The sequence below is a fragment of the Phocoena sinus genome, chromosome X (assembly GCF_008692025.1).
Source record: "Phocoena sinus isolate mPhoSin1 chromosome X, mPhoSin1.pri, whole genome shotgun sequence".
Lineage (NCBI taxonomy): Eukaryota > Metazoa > Chordata > Mammalia > Artiodactyla > Phocoenidae > Phocoena > Phocoena sinus.
Window position 1 is genome coordinate 12,776,252 of NC_045784.1, and position 23,757 is coordinate 12,800,008.

At 41.3% G+C, this 23,757-nt stretch overlaps 1 protein-coding gene across 3 annotated transcripts in view; it reads right to left on the reverse strand.

The window, feature by feature from the left end:
- ACE2 (angiotensin I converting enzyme 2) overlaps positions 1-23,757 on the reverse strand; it is a 64,693-nt gene that overhangs the window by 35,655 nt on the left and 5,281 nt on the right. The window contains exons 2-4 of one of the 3 annotated variants that reach the window (XM_032620113.1): positions 16,898-17,264; positions 15,991-16,278; positions 2,359-2,517 (exon numbers count right to left, since the gene is read on the reverse strand). In XM_032620113.1, coding sequence (XP_032476004.1) covers positions 2,359-2,517; positions 15,991-16,176 — 345 coding nt within the window. In that variant the 5' untranslated portion in view covers positions 16,177-16,278; positions 16,898-17,264. Of the gene's footprint in view, positions 1-2,358; positions 2,518-15,990; positions 16,365-16,897; positions 17,702-23,757 lie in introns of those variants that run through there. The other 2 variants (XM_032620110.1, XM_032620111.1) reach the window with 2 other exon arrangements.

Below are 23,757 nucleotides of genomic sequence, written 5' to 3' on the forward strand. Positions count from 1 at the left end.
AATTAACCAAGCACTGATCTGCGATGGATTGGAAATAAAGAAAGATAGGGAAGAAGGGAGGGAGGAAGGAAGAAAGGAAAGAAGGAAGGAAGGAAGGAAGGGAGGGAGGAAGGAAGAAAGGAAAGAAGGAAGGAAGGAAGGAAGGAAGGAAGGAAGGAAGGGAGGGAGGGAGGGAGGGAGGAAGGGAGGGAGGGAGGGAGGGACTGGTTCTCTCCCATAGATGATTTAAGAATCACTGGATGAAAGGCCCTGTTTCCCCTTCTCCTATTTCTCTCTTCCGTTATTCCTTCACTCTACTACAAGAGCCATTATCCTAAAACATGAAACAGATCTCATGCTTAAAACTTCAACAAGATCCCACAGTCCAAAGGAATAAACCCAAGCCCCTTACCATGGCACAAAACCCCTCCTGCTCTCTCTCTCTACCTGCTTTTTCCATCTCCCCTCCTTCCTCTCCATTGAATTCATGCGTCCTTGAGTCTCCCCTCCCCCCAAACACTTCAAGCTCTTCTTACACGCATTTCAGTGATTTTTAATCCTGGCTGCAAATCAGAATTATCTGGGGATCTTTTTAAAATACAATGTCCAGTTTCCACCTAGACTAGACGAAGCTCTAGATTGTAACAGAGCAACGGGCAAGACGGTGTCCTTGTGGAAAAGATGGGGCAGGGCGAAATGGATAAAATAAAGTGGATTAATAACTATTTGAATAATGGGCCCCAAAGAATGCAGAATAATAAACAACAGCTTGTAGGAAGACACAGGCCATATGGTTTGACCTTTGTCCTTATTGTGCATTTTTCTTTTTATAGATGCAGATAAGAACACAGTACCAGAGGGCAAGCAGCTGAGAAAGACTTTGATGTTAAATAGGCAAATCTTTTAGATAAAAATATTTCAATAGATCAAATCAAGGGTCTGTAAATTATGATTTGCAGACCGAATCCTGTCTGCTGCCTGTTTTTGTAAAGTTTTATTGGAACACAGCCATGCCCATTTGTTTCTGTGTTAGCTGTGGCTGATTTCCCACAACAAGAGCAGACTGACTCAGTGGGACAGAGACAGTATGGCCCACTAACCTAAAATATCTACTATCGTTCCCTTTACAGAAAGAAAGTCTGCTGACTCCTGGGCTAGAGAGATAGGATGAGAGATTTTTATTTTAACAGGGGTGAATATAGGCTTTCTTGAATTTAGACAAGCTACCTACATAAGAATAGAATTTTCAAAGGTATCATTTCTGGAGCAACATTGGTGGAAGAGATTTGGAGACTTTCTTGACAGTGATGTTGAGATGAATCAACCATGGAATTTGACTGTCAAAAAACCAAAGCAAGCAAACAGGAGCCTAATGTAATCCTGGGCTGTCTTAGTAGATGTAAAGCACAGGAGGCAGGATGTCGTACCCCGCTCACCTCCAGGCAGACCCAAACCCACTCGGAGGGCTGTGTTCAGTCCAAGGATACTGACAAAATGAAGCCAGCAACTAGGAATGGTTAGGGAACTTGAAACCATCGTATAAGGAAAAATGGACAGAGTGAAGGATGTTTAGCCTAGAGAAGAAAAGACTCAACTAGTTAAAAAAAAATTACCTGCCTTCCTTTATTTAAAGACCATTATGGGAGAGAGCAATTTGGCTCGAGAAGGTGGTACAAAGTGGAGGAAAAGCACTTTATGCTCAATGGAAGGAGTATCTTGCCATCAGTTAGAGGGACCCACATACGGAACTGGCGTCTGGGAAAGAAGTGAGTCGCCCATCCCTGAAGTAGTTTGAGCTGGGGTGGTTTAGCCACTTGTTAAAGAAGTTGCAGAGGAGAGTCAAGAATCAAAGGGGTGGGGGAGGATCAGACGACATGCAGGGCTTCTCAAGCTTAGCACCATTGACGCTTTGGACCAGACGACTCTTGTCTTTGGGGGCTTCCTTGCGCCTTGTAGAGTGTTTAGCAGCATCCCTACCCGCTAGATGCCAACAGCACCCCTCAACAGTTGTAAAAACCAAAAATGTCCAGATATTGTCAAATGTCCCTGGCGGGCAAAATCACTCCCGGTTGAGAAGCACGGACATGGACTAAGTGCCTGGTCCTCAGGAAGGTGACCTCTGTCACTGTGTCCATATACACCACAGCGCCCTCAGAATCGTGCTTTAACAATGTGTCCCAACATACCAGTGTGCTACTTCACTCTCAAAGGATACCAGTTTGGATGATAAGTTACGTGGCCACCCTACCGAGGCACAGAGCTCTTTCTATTGTGAGCATTGCTATCCTGGCAGATAAAGGCAGCAGCCAGGGGTGATATTAATGTTTAAGATTTCCCCAATATTTCAACTCTTGGGGTCAATGCTAGCATGTCACATACTCGTTTGCTCTTGTCTGCTGAGAGCACTGAGGTCCCACTCTGCTGAAGGACCTGCAATTGACGCTTGAGTGTGGGATTCCGAATTTCTTCTAGTGAATAAGTTTTGGCAATCCTGGACTGTTCTTCATAAAAGGCAGACCATTTGGCCCCGGCTGCATTCTGAAACGACAAAATAATAATAATAATTAATAATAAAGTTGAAGTTAGGATGGCACTGCTCGAATAGATAGAACAGAAGATATACTCCAAAGAGCATCTGGTGGAACATTTAGTATTTCCTGAGTGATTTAATTCTCTACTTTGCTGAAGGTCAAAGTTTAGGTTAAGAGTGACCGAGCCACACTTGGTCACACTCTCTTTCTGACCTAGTGCTTAGTTTTCCCAAGGGTCCTGTCCCCAGAACTGGAAGTGAATTCTCACAGATGATTCATATTGTGAGGCCCTGGAAGGTATGGCCTTAGCACTTGTGACGTGGGTGAGTTGTTCAAGGATTCAAGGATGAGCGCTCTAAAGGGAGAGTCCAGCAGAGCTCAGAGCGGACTTCCTGGGCATACAGCTCCTCATGGCGATGAGAACCGTAAGAAATGAGAACCAGTTTACAGGAAGCTCTGTGGTGCCATGATTTACCAGAGATTCTGATCTTAAAGTATGAGCCCCAGTCAAGGTTGCCCAGAACATGGCCATTTGGTAGCTGTGGTGATTTTCTACCAGCAAAAGAAACCAATAAGCAGGTGATGATGCCAGGATTCACTTGCCCCCCCATCTTGACCATCAGTAAGCAAGTGGACTTCTCCAGACTTATCCAGTGCAGTCTTCTCTCAGCGCACAAGCTCATTTCCATTTATCAAAGACTGAAATGAGCAACTATTTTGTACATTGTACTTCTCCAGACCCTATAAAAGAGGTAGCATATGAGGCAAGTAAGAACTCCATTCCTTGAGCCAGACACTTCTGACTAGCTATTGTGACCCTGAGCAAATTACTTAGCCTCTCTGAGTCATGTTACCTTACTCAGAAAATGAGAGTAATAATAGTAGAACTTACCTCAAAGGGTTGCTGTAAAGGCGAGAAAATTTAACAAGTAATATAATGCCTATCAAAGTGCCTGATATATCCCAAGCATTTAAAAATCATAGCTACTTTATCACTTACAGGGAAAAAAGTCCTTGTCCTTAAGTGGCTGACAGTTTTATCAAACAGATAAGATACACATCGTGAATGTTTCATTACTGAAACAAGAGCATATGATAATGTATAAACTATGAGTGGGGCTAAGCAGTTCCTGTTACAGGGACCAGATTTGGCAAGCCCTCCTGGAGGAGGTGGAACTTAAGACAGACCTTAAATTAGGTAGGAGATAGATGGGTGTAGAGTACTTTGCAAAATAATTTACCTCATTTGGTCTTCTTAACAACCCCACGAGATACAAAATTATTCTATTTCCATTTTTCCTATGTGTAGAAAGGGGCTAAGAGAAATAAAAAGTGGAGCTGTCGACTAACTGTCAGTATCTGAATCCTGGATCCTGTGGTGGGCAGACACTAAGGTGGCTCCTGTGATCCCTCCTTCCTGCTGGTGCACCCTTGTGTGTCCCCCTCCCCTTGAGGGTGAGCAGGACCTGTGCCTCACTTCTAACTGGGAGAATATAGCAAAAGTGACAGGATATGCATGTTTATGTTACATAAGGTTGCCATTTTTGTCTTGCCAGAAGACTCTCCCTTGCTGATTTTGATGCAGCAAGATGCCATGTTGTGAGCTATGCTGTGGATAGGGCCACATGGTGAGGAATTGAAGATGGCCTCTGACTGACATCCTAAGGACCTCAGTTCGGCAACATATGAGGATCTAAATGCTACCACTAACCACATGAGCTTGGAAGTGGATTCAACCCCAGTTGAGTTGCAGATGAGACCACAGCTCTAGCCGGGACCTTGATTATAAGCTTACGAGACTCAGAAGCAGATCCAGCTAAGGTGTGCCTGGAGTCCCGCCCCACAGGAACTGTGAGATAACAAGTGTGTGTTGTTTTAAGCTACTACGCTTGGGGTAATCTCTTACTCAATAGATAACTAGCACAGATTCCAAAGCAGGACTCCAGGCATGACTGCACTCTCCAGGCCAAGGAATTTTACTTTTATCCTGTAAATACTAGGGACTCACTTAGGGGTTGCAAGCAGGTGTGTGACATGATGAAAGTGGTGCAGGAAAGGGACAACGGATCAGACAAGAGATGAAGGGAATATTATTGAGCACACACAACCCCTCAGGAACTACTTCTCAGTTAATCTTCACAAACCATCTTGTGAGGTAGTTGTGATTGTCTCCACTTCACAGATGAGGGAAATGAGGCACAGAGCAGGTAAGTAACTTTGCCTAGGTCACACAGCTAGCAACTGGAAGAAACAGGGTGTCAACCCAGAAATGTTTACCTCCAAAGCTAATGCTCTTAACCACTGCCTATAGATTGGATTCGACAGATTCTGTTCTTGTCTCTAACATGCCCGAATGAGAGGGACTGAGCTATGGAAAGAGGAGTTCGGTCTACAGCACAAATCCATTCATGCAACCCACCACTCACCTCTCAGTCCCTACCCTTTTTCATCCGATCCAGAATGACTGACAGCAAAATTTCTAGTAAAACTTTGATCCCAAATTAAGGCATTTCTTTTCTTTTCAATCTACTTTGGAAACAGCTCATTATCCCCAAAAGGCCCCAATCTTAAAATATTTTTAAAAAATTATACTGCATGTGGGAACTTTGAAGATATCTGTTTTATTTTATTTTTCGCTACCATATACAAGTGTTATACTTTATATCACAAAAATATTACTTTATGTTGCCTTGAATTTTGGCCCCTGAGGACACACTGTTCCATCCCAAGCTGTTCTTTTTAATATTGCTTACCATCTATTCCATATTCATACTATAAGGCTCCCAAGCCTAAATAAAACTGACAGCTTAGGGCTTCCCTGGTAGCGCGGTGGTTGGGAGTCCGCCTGCCGATGCAGGGGACACGGGTTCGTGCCCCGGTCCGGGAAGATCCCAAATGCCGCGGAGCGGCTGGGCCCGTGAGCCATGGCCGCTGAGCCTGTGCGTCCGGAGCCTGTGCTCTGCAACGGGAGAGGCCACAACAGTGAGAGGCCCGTGTACCGTTAAAAAAAAAAAAAAAAAAAACTGACAGCTTAGAAGTTATACAGAGAATCAAAGTCAGTTCATACATACCAACCAAGCAACATAGACAGTGCTTGAGAGCTATATGTCATTTTTGGATTTGAATGATGAACGAATTGAAGCATATACAGTAACTTACGTAGCTACAGGGTTCAAAAGGAACCATTACAAATCAAATAAGTGGCATCCCATACTGCCTCTGTGCAAAGGCAGGAGAGCAGCAACTAACACAGCAAAAGTTTCCACAGCCATTGATGGGGGTTTGGGGTCAAGACACACATTACTCAGTACAATCACAGGAAGTTAGAACCCTCTCTGACTCCCTGCATATACCATACCATATTCTCATCCTACAAGAGATCCTCTGTAATTTCAAGGACTGAAAATGTAAAATCCTAAATTATATTTTAAGTCACTCCAAAAGACATCCTGCTCTTTTTGGCCCTAACGATATGCAAGTTAAATATGATTTCATTATGCTTTTAAATGTTTTCATATGAGATTCGTCTTAAGCCATAGGTCTGCGGTCTCTACTCAAATTATGATAGTTTTATCTAAACAATTAAAATGCTTTTGCGATAAGTTGTTTGAAATGAAAAGAATTAAAATCTCATTTTCTTTTTTTCTATAGCTCACTATCAACCCCTAAACCACTTCTTCCCCTGTAGGTATGAGAGTTCCCTGAAGACAGAAGATGAAAAACTGAATGGAACCTTAGCATCCAAGCAGTGACTTGGACCCCAACAGGCTCCCAGGGAACCCTCCACCCTCAGGTCCCATATGCTGGTCCAGTTTCTATATATAGCTCTCAAAACCACATCAGATTCAAAGATGAAAACTGCCTTGGTTATCTTTCAAATATGCCCAGATACTTGCATATTTTTTAAAACAGCTTATTCTATTCAAGGAAGTAGGTAATCTAAATTACAACAATATTGTTTTTCCATGAGAATCAAAAATTTATTTTTTCTTTTTTCAGATGGGAGAAAGGGGTATGGCTTTCAAACATTTTAATTTTTTCTGAATTTTATCTCATAGGGAAAAAGAAAAATCCACTCACACCTGAAATTGGGTCCTGCCAGAAAGGGGCCCACTAGATATATATTTGAGCTATTTCATAATAAGAAATATAACGTAGTATAAGTAACATAGCAAATATCACGAAAACCTCTACTCCGATTTTTTAAACATTGACACTCTGCAATAGTTGCTTCAGACATATTTATTTAGTGGTTAGAATCAATAATACCATATTATATACTCAAAAGTTCCTAAGAGAGTAGATCTTAAATGTTCTCACTACAAAAAAGAAATGGTAGGACTTCCCTGGTGGCGCGGTGGTTAAGAATCCACCTGCCAATGCAGGGGACACGGGTTCAATCCCTGGTCCGGGAAGATCCCACATGCCGCGGAGCAACTAAGCCCACGTGCCACAACTACTGAACCTCCGCTCTAGAGCCCGTGAGCCACAACTACTGAGCCCACGTGCCACAACTACTGAAGCCTGCATGTCTAGAGCCCATGCTCCGCAACAAGACAAGCCACCACAATGAGAAGCCCACACACTGCAACGATGAGTAGCCCCCGCTCGCCACAACTAGAGAAAGCCCTCACGGCAATGAAGATCCAACACAGCCAAAAATTAATTAATTAATTTTAAAAAACCCCACATATTCTTAGAAGTGGAATTGGTGGGTTAAAGCAATTTTCAACTCCTGTAGATATTGTTAAATCTTGGTAAATCTGATTTTATGTCAACTTGGTGTTTCATTATTAATATAATGTTATCCCTCTGATTATTAGTGAAGTTAAACATATATATGAGGTATATAAATATATATATATATATTCAAATTTCCTCCTCTATGCATTTGCTGCTCATATCTTTTCCCCATTTTTCTACTGAATTTCTGTCTTTTTTATCACTTAGTAAAATTTCTTTATACATTCTGACTGTTAATCTTTTGTTAATTATATGTATCACAAATGTTTTCTCAAGCTCTGCTTCTTGTCCTGTGTGTGTCTGTGGTGTATGTTTATAATGCCTTTTAGTGCACAGAAGTTTCTTTCTAATCCTAATGCAACTGATTTGCTCAGTCTTTTCCTTTATAGATTGATCCTTTTGTATCTTATTTAATAAATCATTCTAAACCAAAAGTCATTTAATAAACCATTCCTGGGCTTCCCTAGTGGCACAGTGGTTAAGAGTCCACCTGCCCTCTCAGACTTCAGACTATACCACAAAGCTACACTAATCAAGACAATATGGTACTGGCACAAAAACAGAAATATAGACCAATGGAACAGGATAGAAAGCCCAGAGATAAACCCACGCACATATGGTTACCTTATCTGTGATAAAGGAGACAAGAATATACAATGGAGAAAAGACAGCCTCTTCAATAAGTGGTGTTGGGAAAACTGGACAGTTACATGTAAAAGAATGAAATTAGAACACTCCCTAACACCATACACAAAACTTAACTCAAAATGGATTAAAGACCTAAATGTTAAGGCCAGACACTATAAAACTCTTAGAGGAAAACATAGGCAGAACACTCTGTGACATAAATCACAGCAAGATCGCTTTTGACCCATCTCCTAGAGAAATGGAAATAAAAACAAAAATAAACAAATGGCACCTAATGAAACTTCAAAGCTTTTGCACAGCAAAGGAAACCATAAACAAGACCAAAAGACAACCCTCAGAATGGGAGAAAATATTTGCAAATGAAGCAACTGACAAAGGATTAATACCCAAAATTTACAAGCAGCTCAATATCAAAAAAAACAAACAACCCAATCCAAAAATGGGCAGAAGACCTAAACAGACATTTCTCCACAGATGATATACAGATTGCCAACAAACACATGAAAGAATGCTCAACATCATTAATCACTAGAGAAATGCAAATCAAAACTACAATGAGATATCATCTCACACCGGTCAGAATGGCCATCATTAAAAAAATCTAGAAACAATAAATGCTGGAGAGGGTGTGGAGAAAAGGGAACACTCTTGCACTCTTGGTGGGAATATAAATTGATACAGCCACTATGGAGAACAGTATGGAGGTTCCTTAAAAAACTAAAAATAGGGCTTCCCTGGTGGCGCAGTGGTTGAGAGTCCGCCTGCCGATGCAGGGGACACGGGTTCGTGCCCCGGTCTGGGAGGATCCCACATGCCGCGGAGCGGCTGGGCCCGTGAGCCATGGCCGCTGAGCCTGCGCGTCCAGAGCCTGTCCTCCGCAACGGGAGAAGGCCACAACAGTGAGAGGCCCGCGTAACGCATAAAAAAAAAAAAAAAAAAAAAAAAAAAAAAAAAAAAAAAAAAAACTAAAAATAGAACTACCATATGACCCAGCTATCCCACTACTGGGCATATACCCTGAGAAAACCATAATTCAAAAAGAGTCATGTACCACAATGTTCATTGCAGCTCTACTTACAATAGTCAGGACATGGAAGCAACCTAAGTGTCCATCAACAGATGAATGGATAAAGAAGATGTGGCATAATATATATACAATGGACTATTACTCAACCATAAAAAGAAACAAAATTGAGTTATTTGTAATGAGGTGGATGGACCTAGAGTCTGTCATACAGAGTGAAGTAAGTCAGAAAGAGGAAAACAAATACCATATGCTAACACATACATATGGAATCTAAAAAACAAACAAAAAAATGGTCATGAAGAACCTAGGGGCAAGATGGGAATAAAGACGCAGACCTACTGGAGAATGGACTGGAGCATACGGGGATGGGGAAGGGTAAGATGGGACAAAGTGAGAGAGTGGCATGGACATATATACACTACCAAATGTAAAATAGATAGCTAGTGGGAAGCAGCTGCATAGCACAGGGAGATCAGCTCGGTGCTTTGTGCCCACCTAGAGGGGTGGGATAGGGAGGGTGGGAGGGAAGGAGATGTAAGAGGGAAGAGATATGGGGATATATGTATATGTATAACTGATTCACTTTAGTGATCAAGCAGATTATGTTAGTTATCAAGCAGAAACTAACAAACACCATTGTTATACTCCAATAAAGATGTTAAAAAAATTAAAAAAAAAAAAGAATCCGCCTGCCAATGCAGGGCACATGGGTTCAAGCCCTGGTCCGGGAAGATCCCACATGCCATAGAGCAACTAAGTCTGTGCACCACAACTACTCAGCCTGCACTCTAGAGCCCATGAGCCACAACTGCTGAGCCTGCACACCACTACTACTGAAGCCCGTGCACCTAGAGCCCGTGCTCTGCAACAAGAGAAGCCATCGCAATGAGAAGCCTGTGCACCCCAATGAAGAGTAGCCCCCGCTCGCCACAACTAGAGAAAGCCCACGCGCAGCAACGAAGACCCAGTGCAGCCAATAATAAATGATAATAAATAAAAATAAATATAAAAAAGAAATCTTATCCATAAAAAAAAAATAATAAACCATGTCTAACCAAGAGCCACCTATATATCCTGCTAAAAGTTTGTCTTGCTTTTCCTATTTAATTTTTAGTCTATCTTAAATTTATTTGTATCTGTTACATAAAGTAGGAATGCCTTGAGCTTTGGCTCATAAAAGGGTCCCTACAGATTTTTTAATTTGCTTCTTTTTTCCAGAGCTCTAGGAACCTGAACAAGTTTTTTGTTAATTTCTTGGCTCAATATTCCTGCACCCTGCTAGTAGCGTAAATTCATTTTCCACACCTATTAAAAAATTCACAAGTGAAACCTGATTTTGATCAGGTCTCTAGATCAGGACTCTGCCCACCATTTGTTTTTGTAAATAAAGTTTTATTGCAACATATTCACACCCATTTATGGGCTGTCTATGGCTGCTTTTGTGCTACAATGGCAGAGTTGACTGGTCTACAATGGCAGAGTTGAATAGAGGCTCACAAAGCCTGAAATATTTACTACCTGGCCTTTTATGGAAAAAGTGTGCTGACCTCTGCCCCGGATCTATACATTTACAGAAAACACAGGGGTCACAAGGGCATGTTAAGCAATATTATAGGGACATAATCAGCAAATCCAGAAAGTGGGAGTTTCTATAGGACTAACAGTTCAGTACTTCTGCGAATAAATTGCAAAACAAAACAAAACAAAACAAACAGGAAAATGAGGGAGGGACTCTATAGGCTAAAAAAGACCTAAAGTACATCTGCTAAAGTGATCAAGAGAGGACCTTGTTAGATCCTGATTCAAACAAACCAGCTGAAATTTTTTTAAAATGAGACATTAGGGTACATTTGAATACTGACTAGATATTTGATGGTATTGAGGAATTATTATCATGTTTTTGACATGGTACTGTTATTAAGGTTGTTTAAAAATTCTTACTTTGAGAGCTAGAAAGTGAAATATTTACACGTAACATATAGTTATATGATGTCGGGGATTTCCTTCAAAATAATCCAATAAACATGGGGTTGGGTAGAAAAATAAAACAAGATTGGCCAAAGTGTTGACAATTGCTGAAGCTGGGTGATGGGTATAAGGAGATTCAACATACTAGTCCTTCTTTTATGTGTTTGACAATTTTTACAATGAAAAGTTAAAAAAAAATCCACATAATGGAATACTATTTGGCAATAAAATGGAACCAAGTAACGATACGTGCTACGGCATGCAAAGTGAAAGAAGCCAGTCACAAAAGACCACCTAGTGTATAACCCCATTTATATGACATGTCCAGAATAGGCAAATCTATAGAGACAGAAAGTAGATCAGTGGTTGCTTAGAGCTGGGGATGAGGGAGGAAGAATGATTGCTAATGGGCGTGTAGTTTCTTTTGGGATGATAGAAATGTTCTAAAATGAGATGGTGATGACAGTTGTACAATTCTGCAAATATACTAAAAAGCATTGAATTGTAGACTTTAAATTGGTGAATTTTATGGTGCATAATTGTATCTCAGCAAAGCTGTTGTTAAAAGCCCTCAATAGTAAAAGCAAAGAAAAAAAACCCCACCTTATTCCCTAGCTCCTAAAACTAGATCTGAAACACCCATGGAACCGCTCCAAACCAAAGGATTTAGCCAAAATTAAATGAATTCTCCTTTGCCCAGTTACCTGGCACACACTAAGAAGCAGCGGCAGTTCCTGACCACCAGGCCGCTCTCCCTGGGTGTAGCTGGTGGCTGCCTGGTGTCCTGTCAGAGTGCTTAGATCAGTGAGTAATTGTGTCAAATTCGGATGAAATTAAACATGTCATTTTGAGTTGCTCAAGTTCAGTTTCACCAAATTACATCACTCAACTGGGACATCGTCAAGTTTTCATGACAAAGAAAAACTAGTATGAACAGGCCTCCAATGCACTTGACTCATGTTAATCCTCCACATGTGGAACTTATTCATTCACCAGTTATCCACTGAAAAATCTTGGCTGGGCCCATCCACCCTCTTATGTTTCAAGAGACAAAAAATAAGTGACTTGCCCAAGGTATCACAGCCAGCTCAGGAGAGTCAAGATAGCATCAGATTCCCTGAATTCCATCATATTTGCATCACACTGACTTTTCCCAACCCCTGTACCTGGGTGTAGGTACTTGTATGTGTTGGGGAGTGTGGGACAGATTCACTGGAGACAGGGTTGGCGTCTACATTCTCTCCTTGGGTACAGAATAGCAGTTTAAAATGACCCTTCTCTGGGTTCACTGTGCCCCCAGCCCTAAAGACAGCGGAAAAGGTTTAGGAAGCAGGTGTGCGCAAGGCCTCTAGGGGCCCTGACCACCCAAAGGGTAAGTGTGGGCCTCCTGCTCTCTCTTTACAACTTCTGATAACTCAACAAGAAATATTTATGAAGTGTTTTTGGAGACCTCCAGGGCTCCAACAGGGCAGTCTTCAACACGCCCTTCAGCTGCATGCACAGGAATTTGGGGCAGCTGTAGGAGTTACTGTCAAATACTGGAACAGTGAACCAGGATGCCCCTGCCAGTGATGGGATCCTTTTGCTCTCTTCCAGGGATAAAAAAATTGTCCAGGGACCTCCTATGTTGCTAGAGAGCTTTCGACTTTGCAAAAAAAAAAAAAAAAAAGAAAGAAAAATAAAAGAAAGAAAAAGAAAAAAGAAATCCTTTTGACTTACAAAGGACTCTTTCAAAAATAAAAACAACAATAAACTTACAAAGGGGCAATGCAAAAAAGTAATGTCATTTTACTGAGAAGAGAATTACAGTTTAATTGGTGAATGTTCGATCTCAAACATGAGAACAGTATTTGCTCTAAAGCAAGTATTTGGTAATTAATTTTCAGTGAATTTCTGAACTCTATGGAAACCCGTTTTGAACCAAGCTTTTTTCCTTATCTCTGTCTGATGGGCCTCTCCTAAGCAGGGAGATTTGGGGACACTATACTGATCAAGTTTTGGTGCCTTCTATTATTTTAAGCTATAGTCTCATGACTTGATCTGAGAATCGCCATACTGGGTCAGATTGATTGGCTGACAAGCCCAATATTCTGACTCTGAAAGTTATGCCAAGGGATAATTAGGAAATGGTAGATTGCCCTCAATAATGTCACCCTGATAGGATCTGAACAGACACATGTCATACAGCCCAAATTTCTCTTCCTGTATTACTTATCTATTGCTACAATAATACTACATAACAAACAACCAAAAATCTCAATGGCATGTGTTCATTGTTTACGTGCCTAGAATCACTGAGGGTTACCAGGCAGCTCTGCTGATCTTGGCTGGATTTGCTTACAACTCTGGGAGATTGGTTTCAGACGGGACAACTATTCCACACCTTCCCTCACTCTTTAGCTGGCCAACCCAGGCATGTTCTCATAGCAAAGCCAAAGGTGCAAAGAACAAGCCCCACTGTTCAAGTCCCTTCCAAGCCTCTACTTGCATCACATCTGCTAACAGCCCATTGGTCAAAGTAAGTCACATGGTGAAGGACACGATCACATCACCTTCAGTGGGATGGCACTGCAAAGTGACATAACCTTGGGTGTTGATATAGGGAAAGGTAAAGAACTGGGTCCATAAATGCACTTAACCATACTTCCTTACCCACAGTGGATCTACAATCCTTACATTCACTTAAATACTACGAAAACTGACTTATAGTTTTCAATGTCTCACTGTTTTAGATTAAAGAATGGCCTAGTTTTACAAGTCTTACCAGTTTTACCACCTGTAATGTAAACAGCACCTCCTCCTATTTATTGTAAATTTCTCTCTTTTGAGCTTTCAAAGGCACCATCTTTCTAGTCTGAAGAGAGTTGGCCGATACAACTGGGAACACTCTATCCTTTCTTCTTCCCTCTCAGACTCAGTTGTTTTTTTTTTTTCTTTTTGAGTCAGGCTTTGGAGAGCTAATTCTGCTTTCTCTTCTAACTCTCTCTGATCCCCCTAAATCACTCCAGTGGCTCTTGGGGAACACGCTCCGTTTCTCCAGTTCTTTCTATTGATAGCCACCAGCAGCAGACCATATCTCAGTCTCCTGCTCATTTCGTGCGTCTTGTACCACCAGCTGCAGTGCCTGTTTCATCAGGGGATCTCAATATATGTGATAAGAGGATAGAAGAGCTATTGCTCTCCCTGTGCATTGCCCCCTCCCCAGGTAAATCCACACAGGTGCACTAATGCACTAACGCGCCCTTCACCATTGCTGGAGGAAGGACATATTGGGCCCCCTTGCTTGCTTCTTGCATTCAGATATTTTCACTTTTCTTTAAAGGGCCCATACTGCCTGCACTTTGACCACACTTTGTGGATTTGTGCCCTTTCATTTCTGGCCTTTCCTCTAATCAACAAGTGCAATTCAAAAATGACAGCACTTAAGATCCAGACATGAATTCAACGAACATCACTACATCTGGGTGTACAGCATGCCTTCTCAGCAAGTGGGCACTCAACAGAACTGTTACATGTCTCTTGAGCAATTATAACTCCCTTTCACATTCACAGCAATGATATCGTATTGTTCTCCCAGGCTCATAAGCATTGAGCACTATTTCGGTGGTTTTGTGTATTAACTGTCGTCCCAGCAACCCTATGAGGCAAATATGAGTGTTACGCTGTTTTTCACAGGCAGAAAAACTAAGGCGGAGAAAGGTTCATTAACTAGCTCACGTTCACCCAGGTAGAAAGTGGTGGAGCCAGGGTTTGGACCTCAGCAGTCTGACTCCAGAGCTCTTAGGCATGATGCCGGTCGAACTTCACCACCACCTGCGGACCATTCGGCTAAGAATGAAGACAGAACCTTTTTTTTTTTTTTTTTTTTTAGATTCCATATATACGGTGTTAGTGTACCGTATTTGCTTTTCTCTTTCTGGAGGGTGGAAGGGAGACGCAAGAGGGAGGAGATATGGGGATATATGTATACGTATAGCTGATTCACTTTGTTATAAAGCAGAAACTAACACACCATTGTAAAGCAATTATACTCCAATAAAGATGTTTAAAAAAAAAGAGAATGAAAACAAATGCACAATGCACTTCAGGTACCTCCAACAGAGATCAAATAAAAAGTGAGAAAAAAGCAACAGTGAAGAGGTGAAGAGAGGTAAGACCAAACTACGAGACAAGAAAAATGCTCTCCTATGACAACACTGGGCTGTCAAAATCTCCTGGATCTCTTTAAGCTTTAGAAAAATAGGGGGAAAAAAATCTCCTGAGGAATTCAAATGAGGCAGCAGGTCTCAGATTGGATCTGTCCAGAGAGCAGCAGTAATTTAATTTACATGCAACCGACTATTTGAAAAAAGAAGCTTCTGAACTGCATTTTTAAAAGAATGTATTGCTGTACAAGTGTCATAAAAACTTTTCTTAAATAATGTCACTCCGTTTTCAGCACTGCTTTGGGATCTGTGAGGGAAGAAATCTCCTAAATCCTTGCACTTGTCAAACAAAATATCTTGCTTTCCCACAGCATTCTGAGATTTGTCAGAATTGGTTTGATTATGGTTTTTCTTGGAGGGTTCTGTGGATCCCGTATGCTCTGGAAGTCCCTCGGAGCTCCGAGACCATTAAGGAAGGAATTCCCAAGTCCAGCCTCACCCGACCCCTGGTAATCTTAATTACTGGCTAGCTCTTTCACTAAGCCTCCAGTTGCATTTTTCTCAGTTAATAGATCATTTGTAGAGTCTTTAGACATTCCTGTTGACATTGTAGGCTTGGGAAAATTATTAACTCAATAACTTATGGCATTTCTATGAACTGCTTTGAAAGCCTGACTATGATGAGAATTATGGTGGCAACTTTCTAAAGCATGTTCACTGGTTTCCACGAATCTGGACTGAGACCAGTGAATAATTTTGTAACAATTTTCCAAATGAACCAAAGGTCAATTGTTCAGGCATCTGGGACTCCAGAATCAGAAATACTGAGGCAAACATCCAACCTCACAGCTCAGAGCATTTCTTTGATTTCCCTTTTCAGTTTCCTGGGCAGTAAGCTGATTTTTAAGAAGCAACTGATATCCTTATGCAGCTATAGGAGAGAACTCACCATCTTTTGGACATTCTCATCGGTAATATTGGTGTTATAATTCCAAGAAGCAAGTGAACTTTGATAAGACAGGTCTTCAGCTTCATGGTCAAACTTCTGCAAAAATGTCTTGGCCTGTTCCTCAGTGGTGGATTGAGCAGCCGTTACAGCAACAAGGCTGAGAAGGAGCCAGAAAGAGCCTGACATCTTGCTCTGTGCGCCAAGATCCCATCCACTGAACAACTTCCCTAGAGTAAAACCTCCTCATGAGATTTTCTCTCTCATCAGCCTTTGAACTTGGGTTGGGCACTGAGCAGGAAGATAAAAAAAAAAAAAAAAAGAAGAAGAAGAAGAAAAAACAGTAAACAATCTGCTGAACCAACACAAAATTCATCCTGGGGAGGACAGATATGTAAACAGATTTTAGAATGATTTCTTAAAGTAAATCAAATAAACAAATGTTATTCATTAATCCTAGAGAATCATAGCTCTCAAATTTTATGGCCAAATCAAAACTTGTCCATTTGGTTAGTATGTTCCTTAAAATCTGTTAAAGATACACTGAAGGTGTTATGATTTTACAGTGACCAACGGACTTACACGTTTTAGAGACAATTCCATTAAGTCACTTCTCTCTCCTTCCTTTTTATTTTACACTCATATTCACAGAAACTCTATTTGGGTAACATTTTCCCTTCCTAAATAAACGATTTTGCCCTTGTCTCTATAGAATTCATTTTTTTCTGATAAAATTTTAATTTCCAGGGCCAATTTTTAAAATTATGAGACCACCCTCCACTCCACAAGTTAACTCTCCTGATTTAACTTGGAAAAACTTTAAAAGGCTCCTTTTCTCTTTCTCAGATGATCATGCTAAACACTGGTTCTATGACTAACTTCACTCTGTGTCTCCATCCCTTTCACTTACCTGTTCAAAGCTTGGTCAAGGTCACAAGGAAATCAGAATGCCACCACATGGTATGAAATTCAGGGAGTGTCCATCTCAAATTCTGGTCATCCATAGCCATGTATCATTGCATAGAATTCAAAGAGACTTTAGTGGTTATCCTGTAGAACCTCAGGAGCTGGACCACTGTCCTCATTCCCAGGGTGTAGGTATGAGTGTCATAGGTACAAGAGAGGAGCCACTTTAAATGGCAGGGCTCATGGGCCTGCTTGACTGTGATTATGAAACCTTCACACAGGGAAAACATTTCTTTACCCAAAAAACAAGTCTTCCAGGTCCAGGTGAAATGGCAGTAACCAAGCCTTTAAAAAAGTTTCCACTACTTCTCCTTATTCCAAAGTTGTACATGTTATTGTAGAAGAGGAAAAAAATAATAAGTAACTGTTCAAAGTGCTTTGCATTAGAATATCTCATTGAAGCATTACAACAAACCTAGAAGAAAATATTTTTACCATCGTTGTACAGATTATGAAACTGAGGCTCAGAGAACTTAAATAAATGACCAAACCTTACTCAGCCAGGAAGTGGTAGAGCCAGGATACGAATGCATGCAGTTTGAATCTAGAGTACAGGCCTTTAAGTTGCTGTGAATAGTCTAAGAGCAATGATGGAGGTGTAGATAAAGAGCAGCACAGGGACATGCGCCTTTGGTGACGATGATGGATTTGGTTCCGCTACATCAAAAAGAGATGGATTCTGGGACTTCCCTGGTGGTCCAGTGGTTAAGAATCTGCCTTCCAATGCAGGGGACGCAGGTTTGATCCCTGGTCCGATAGCTGGTTGGGGAACTAAGATCCCACATGCCACGAGGCAACTAAGCCCGCAGGTTCTAGAGCCCACGCGCCACAACTACAGGGCCCTCGCGCCACAACTAGAGAGCCTGCATGCCACAACGAAAGATCTCATGTGCCACAACTAAGATCTGATGCAGCCAAATAAATAAATATTAAAAAAAGAGGTGGATTCTTACTACCCTTGGTATGAATCAAAAGACATGATCCTTCTAAGAAATAAAGTAATTGACACAGTTAAGCAATTATGATCAAGAAGGTTAAAAGAAAGTGAGCTGAGGGGATCAGTGCAGTTTCAGTCAGGCTCCTTCCACATTCAAGGAAGCTGAGATCCATTCGCTTTCACAGGCATTAAGAGAAAAACCGGTCAAGAGAAAAGGGGGCAGTGTGTGGGGCTCTGAACCAAGAGGTGGAATGTTACTTTAATAAAAGCTGAAACACAACTCTACTCAGGTTGTTTCCTGAATGAAGCTCTTGGGTTCAGGAAAAAAATGGGAGTAGTCCAACTCCAATACACTGAGGCAGAAAATCAGATTAACGTGATCAAATTGAAATAGGGAAAGCAGGATATGAAATCTGAAAGTTAAAACAGATGAACAAGGAGCCTGAGATAACAGTGAGGCAGGAGAAATCTAGAAGCCAAGAAATTCTGACGAGCGAGAGAAATAGGAGAATTTTGTCACAATAATCCTGTAGGAAAACTAGCTCACAATGGCCAACTGCAAGCGATGACTGAATTATTGGAAGTTTTGTTGACTTTCCACTGAGAAGATGCTGGTGTTCTGACAGCTGCCCAGAAGTGTCCTGAGACCATTCTGAGAATGGAAAGAGTCCACTAAAGACCCAGGGGATGGGACCCAGAAAAACAATTGGCCTAAAGGAACAGATCCTCTGTGAAAGAATGAAGAACCAGAAAAACAGGAGAGTGGAAATTGAGGAAACCTGTTTTATTTTTCAGAAGGGTAGATGGAAGAGTTTGGTATTGACGCCAGACAAAAACTATGAAATATCATTTTTAGAATGCGGTTTGCACTTGGACAATATATATCTCTGGTCCCAAATATATATCTAGGGATTCACTAGGAACAAATAAGATGTTGTCTGCCTCATTTACTTTGTATCTTCCATTTCAATAAGGGATTTAACAAAATGTAAAGTTCTACAACTAGCTCTAAATGTCCCTGAAAGAACCACACAGCACAGAAATAAGCAGTCCTCTGATCAACAACAGTTCATGCCCAAAACAACAAAAATCTTGATTCATGTATATAAAATAGATAAACAACAAGGTCCTACTGTATAGCACAGGGAAGTATATTCATCTTGTAATAACCTATAATGAAAAAGAATCTGAAAAAGGATATATACATATATATGTATAATTGAATCACTTTGCTGTACACCAGAAACTAACACAACATTGTAAATCAACTATATTTCAATTAAAAAAGAATCTTGATTCAACAATTATTTATTGGCCACCTACTCTATGCTAGGCACTATTCTAGATACTGGATATACACTAATGAATAAGACAGGAAAAGTTCCCGTGGATATCATATTATACGAGGTGGGGTAGCAGGAAGAAACAAATAGCTGATGGTAAACACTATGGCTTTACAATAAGCAGGAAAGGAGGAGGGTGAATGATGGGGTGGGGATGAGAGGATGACATCTGAGCAAAGACCTGAAGGAAGGGATGAAAGCCACATGAATATCTGAGGGGGAGTCTGTTCCAGGCAGAGGCAACAGCAAGTGCAAAGGTCTCAAAAACATCAGAGGCCTTTGTGGCTGGAGCCCAGTGCATGGAGAAAGTGGCAGGAGGTGAAGATGGAGAGGAAGCTCTAAGGAGGGCCTTATAGACAACTGTAGGACTTTGGCTTCTACTCTGAGTAATGTGGCAAGACATTGGAGGACTTCAAGCAGAGAAGTGATCCGGCAAACGTTTTAACAGGATCACTCTCACTGCTGGTTAGAGAACAGACACTGAGGGGTAAGGGTAGAAGCAAGGATGTCAGTCAGCGAGCTACTACAGCTGCCCAGTCAAGCAGGATTGAATAAAAGCTTAATATGAGAAATCAATCCAACATGGCTGCCACCAGAAAGCAAAGCCATCTTAGACTATCTTAGACTTTGTTACTAGAAGTATTAGATACAAAAGAATTTAGAGCATCACGCTAATTTCTAAGACCCACAAGTTTAGAGAGACACAGGAGAGTATCCAGAGGAAAATAAAGAAGAGAGTAAATAGGTCTCAAATAATGTCATTTGAAGCACAGTGCAGACGTGAGGAAGGACACCCAGCATAGACAGCTCTCCTCCATCATGGGACTGTCATTTAGATGAAGACAGGTAGCTTAACGGATTGACTCTGCCGCTGATTAGCTGTGTGACTTTCAGCAGGTGATATTTCCCTCACATCTAATTTCAAAGCTGATAATCATATTTACCCATCTCACAGGGACGTTGTAAGTATTCTATGAATTAATACATGAGAACACAGAGAAAAATGCTGGGAGCCTAGTAACACAAGCCACTCAAAGTGCGAGGAGCTGTATGATAATTAGTGGACTTTGAGATAAGAGGGAGATTGGAGACTCGTCCATAAGCGTTTTGTAGGAAAACTGTCATATTCTGAGAATAAGCAGGCCCGACATAAGCAAGATGAAAATGCACTGCTTTGACTCTACTAGTTTTGCTTTTTTTAATCATTTAAGGAAGACATTTTTCTAAAATACATTCCATCTAATCAGGATGTTGCCTGAACATTATTTTATGTGTTCCTTTTTCTTTCCAGATGACTCAGTGTCATCATCTTGGACAGCGTTTACTGACTAGGCTATAACGTGATAACATCTTCGGGGCTTTACGTTAAATGGCTCCAAACAGCTTTATTGCTATTAACTGCTGTCTCCGCAGGTTCTGAATTCTGTGCCACTTCTTGAAGAATGCACTTTGAGTGGCCCTGCCCACCACGAATCCCCTCCCTGTTTCTGATTTGCTGTCTGCTAAGAGCTAAATGGAAACCAGATAACCATGGAGTTCAATCAGAACACTCCCTCTTCATAGGCTCAGATCTGAGGGTGGGTCTTCATTCTCCTCGAGCAAAGTACATAGACTTTGAGATCCATTTTTCACTTACTGCTCAACTTTCTATCCACTTCCAACCGAGTCATAAATGGTGAGGTTGCTAAATAGCTATAGCAAAAATTTCCTCTAGCTCCCCAAGTTAAGAAGACAACTTCGGTCGGAGCAAAAAAATGTTTTGTGTAATTTCTTATCTTAAAATTGACAGAGTAATGTTTCTGACAGAAATAAGAAAGGAGGGGCTTCCCTCGTGGCGCAGGGGTTGAGAGTCCGCCTGCCGATGGAGGCGACACGGGTTCGTGCCCCGGTCCAGGCGGATCCCACATGCCGCGGAGCGGCTGGGCCCGTGAGCCATGGCCGCTGAGCCTGCGCGTCCGGAGCCTGTGCTCCGCAACGGGAGAGGCCGCAACAGTGATAGGCCTGCGTACCGCAGCATAAAAAAAAAAAAAAAAAAAAAAAAGAAAGAAGAAAGGATATCAAGAATATAAAGTAGAGAGAATTTAAAACTCCACATGACCAAGAATGATTTGCCTTTAGTCCGATTGGTTTTGACCACATATTTATCACACAAAGTGAATTTATAAGCAGTTTACAGAAAATAAATAAGTTGACTCTTTACCCCAAAGGAAAAACTAAAGTTCTTTCCTGTTTACATTTCGAGTTGCATAGCTGCCCCTTTTTCCTACAGATAGAGCAAAGATAATCTTCATTAACCAAATTGACCAATATTTTCAACAGAGTTCAAGTTTGTGAGGCCAAACTGTGGATTCCAGGGAGGTTGTACGGGTTATTATTGCTCTGAATTTATAATAGTTCAGTGCTTGCCATGTAAGCTGAGTTTATTCCCATATCCAGACAGTACAGAATAGCAGGTAACACTAGAGCCGCTAGTATAAATTTATATCTAGGGCCTTAGAAGCAAAACTTGAGCCTTTATTCTAAGTGAAATGAGAATCCATGGTAGAGTTTTAAAGGAGGAGTGACATGATCTCATTTACATTTGAAAAGCGTCACTCTGGCTGCTGTATCAAGAACAGGTGGCTAGATTTCTAATACAATTTGAAAATGAAACCAGGAGGATTTTCTGCTGAATTAGATGTAGGCTGTGAAAGATAGAGAGAGGCAAGGATTACTCCAGGGTGTTTGGATTGAACAACGAGAAGGATGAGGTTGACATCAATTTATATGGGGAAAAGGTTGCAGGTAAAACACTTTAGAGGGAAAAGGAGGAGTTCAGTCAAGGTTGTGAGAAATCCAAGAGACGATATATACAAATCTTCAGTTTGGCAGCGAGCTCAGGGATGACGATATAAATTTGAGAGTTGTTAGTCAAATATGTCTTTTCAGTTAAGGCAAAGAGGAAAGGATCTTACTTCTTCAGGATCCCAGTGTGCTGGAAAGTACTACATAGTCCAGACCTCAAAAGGAAAATGGGATGGGATAAGAAGGAAGAAAGTTACTTGAAACAACCCTCCCTAGAGGAGCCATCTGTGCACTGTACAGGGAAGCCATAAAAGGGAATTTCAGGAACTCGGCCAGAGCATCACATTTCTTGACTGGTTTACAGAAAAGCAGACACATCTCAGGAGCACAGAATGGTTGAGTTGAAGCAAGGTGCATGTTAAGAGAACGCAGCTGACACGACATACAGTCAAAGTCAAGCGGCTTAGACCCAGTCCAGGTCAAGGCTGAAACACTGATAGGCATTCAAAGCATAGAAGACTCCTTTTGGAGCTAGCTCCTGCCTGTCAGCTAGAGTCTGTGGGTGACTGAAGACTTTTACACTTTGGTTAATACTTCCTAATTGGCTCTAAATATCTTAGAATAAGCCTTCATCCCTATTGACCTCTACCTCAGTCTGCAGACTGAGTGTAAGAGCCATGTTTTCAGATCCAACTAGAAATGTCCAACAGCAGTTGTCTTCTTGAAGTCCAGCAGGTTCATACTGGAGACACTGTACCATTCCCTCCTCCACTTCTAAGGGACATATCTGGTCTGGGTCATCGGTAGGGCTTGGCCAAGGCTAGTTACCTTGGTCAAATCAGAGAGATGGGGAATAGATAAATCACATTATAAATCCTCAAGGGCCTAACATAACATCTGAGCTTCAATCTCATGCCCACATGGATACATGCACTTGGAATTATAAGAATTTTCCTGAGACTTCAGAATCTACCATTTTTTAAATCAAAATATCTTGGCTTTTGATGAAATGTCACCACAAATACGTAAAAACTAGAAGCTCAGTTCGGTAAGAGTCTTACTACTTCTTCATTCTTTGCCACTGACAACCCTCTTAAGGTTTGCTAGCCTGTCATCAATCTCATCAGGAACCTTCTTTGGCTGAGAAATATGTCAATGCCTAGAAACCAGAAACTATACAACATAAATCCCAGGGCAGCCTTGCATCTTTTCTAGGACAGTCAGAATGTGGTAGATATTAATAACATTAATTTGGATTCCATCCAGAAAGGAATCAAGGCCTCATGGCCTTGGAATCTGGATAATGCCATTATGTTACAAGATGTTATTTCTGGACTTCAGTTATTCCCAAAGTTTTGACATTGCTTTACATAAAGTTAGGCAAAGCTTCAGCGATCTCTGCAGGGATGAAATCACTAAGCAATCATGAACATTGAAAACTTGAGAATACACTTGGAGGACCTCTCATACTGAGCATCCTTCTCTGCTCAGCCTTTCCCCTGGATTTTGTGATTGGTACCGTCACAAGCTTTTTTGCCTCTCCTGTTGTAACAGTGGAATCTCTCTAAAATTAGCTGGGGCGCAGGAGTCAGTTATCTTTGGAAGCTGATCTTTGGAAGCTGATTCAGCATCCTCTCTGAATTTATTTGGTCAAGAAGTCCTTAGGCCCAAGTTCCATACAAATTCAACATGAACCTGAAATTTAGGGATAGCTCCAACTCTTCCATATTATGTTTCTGG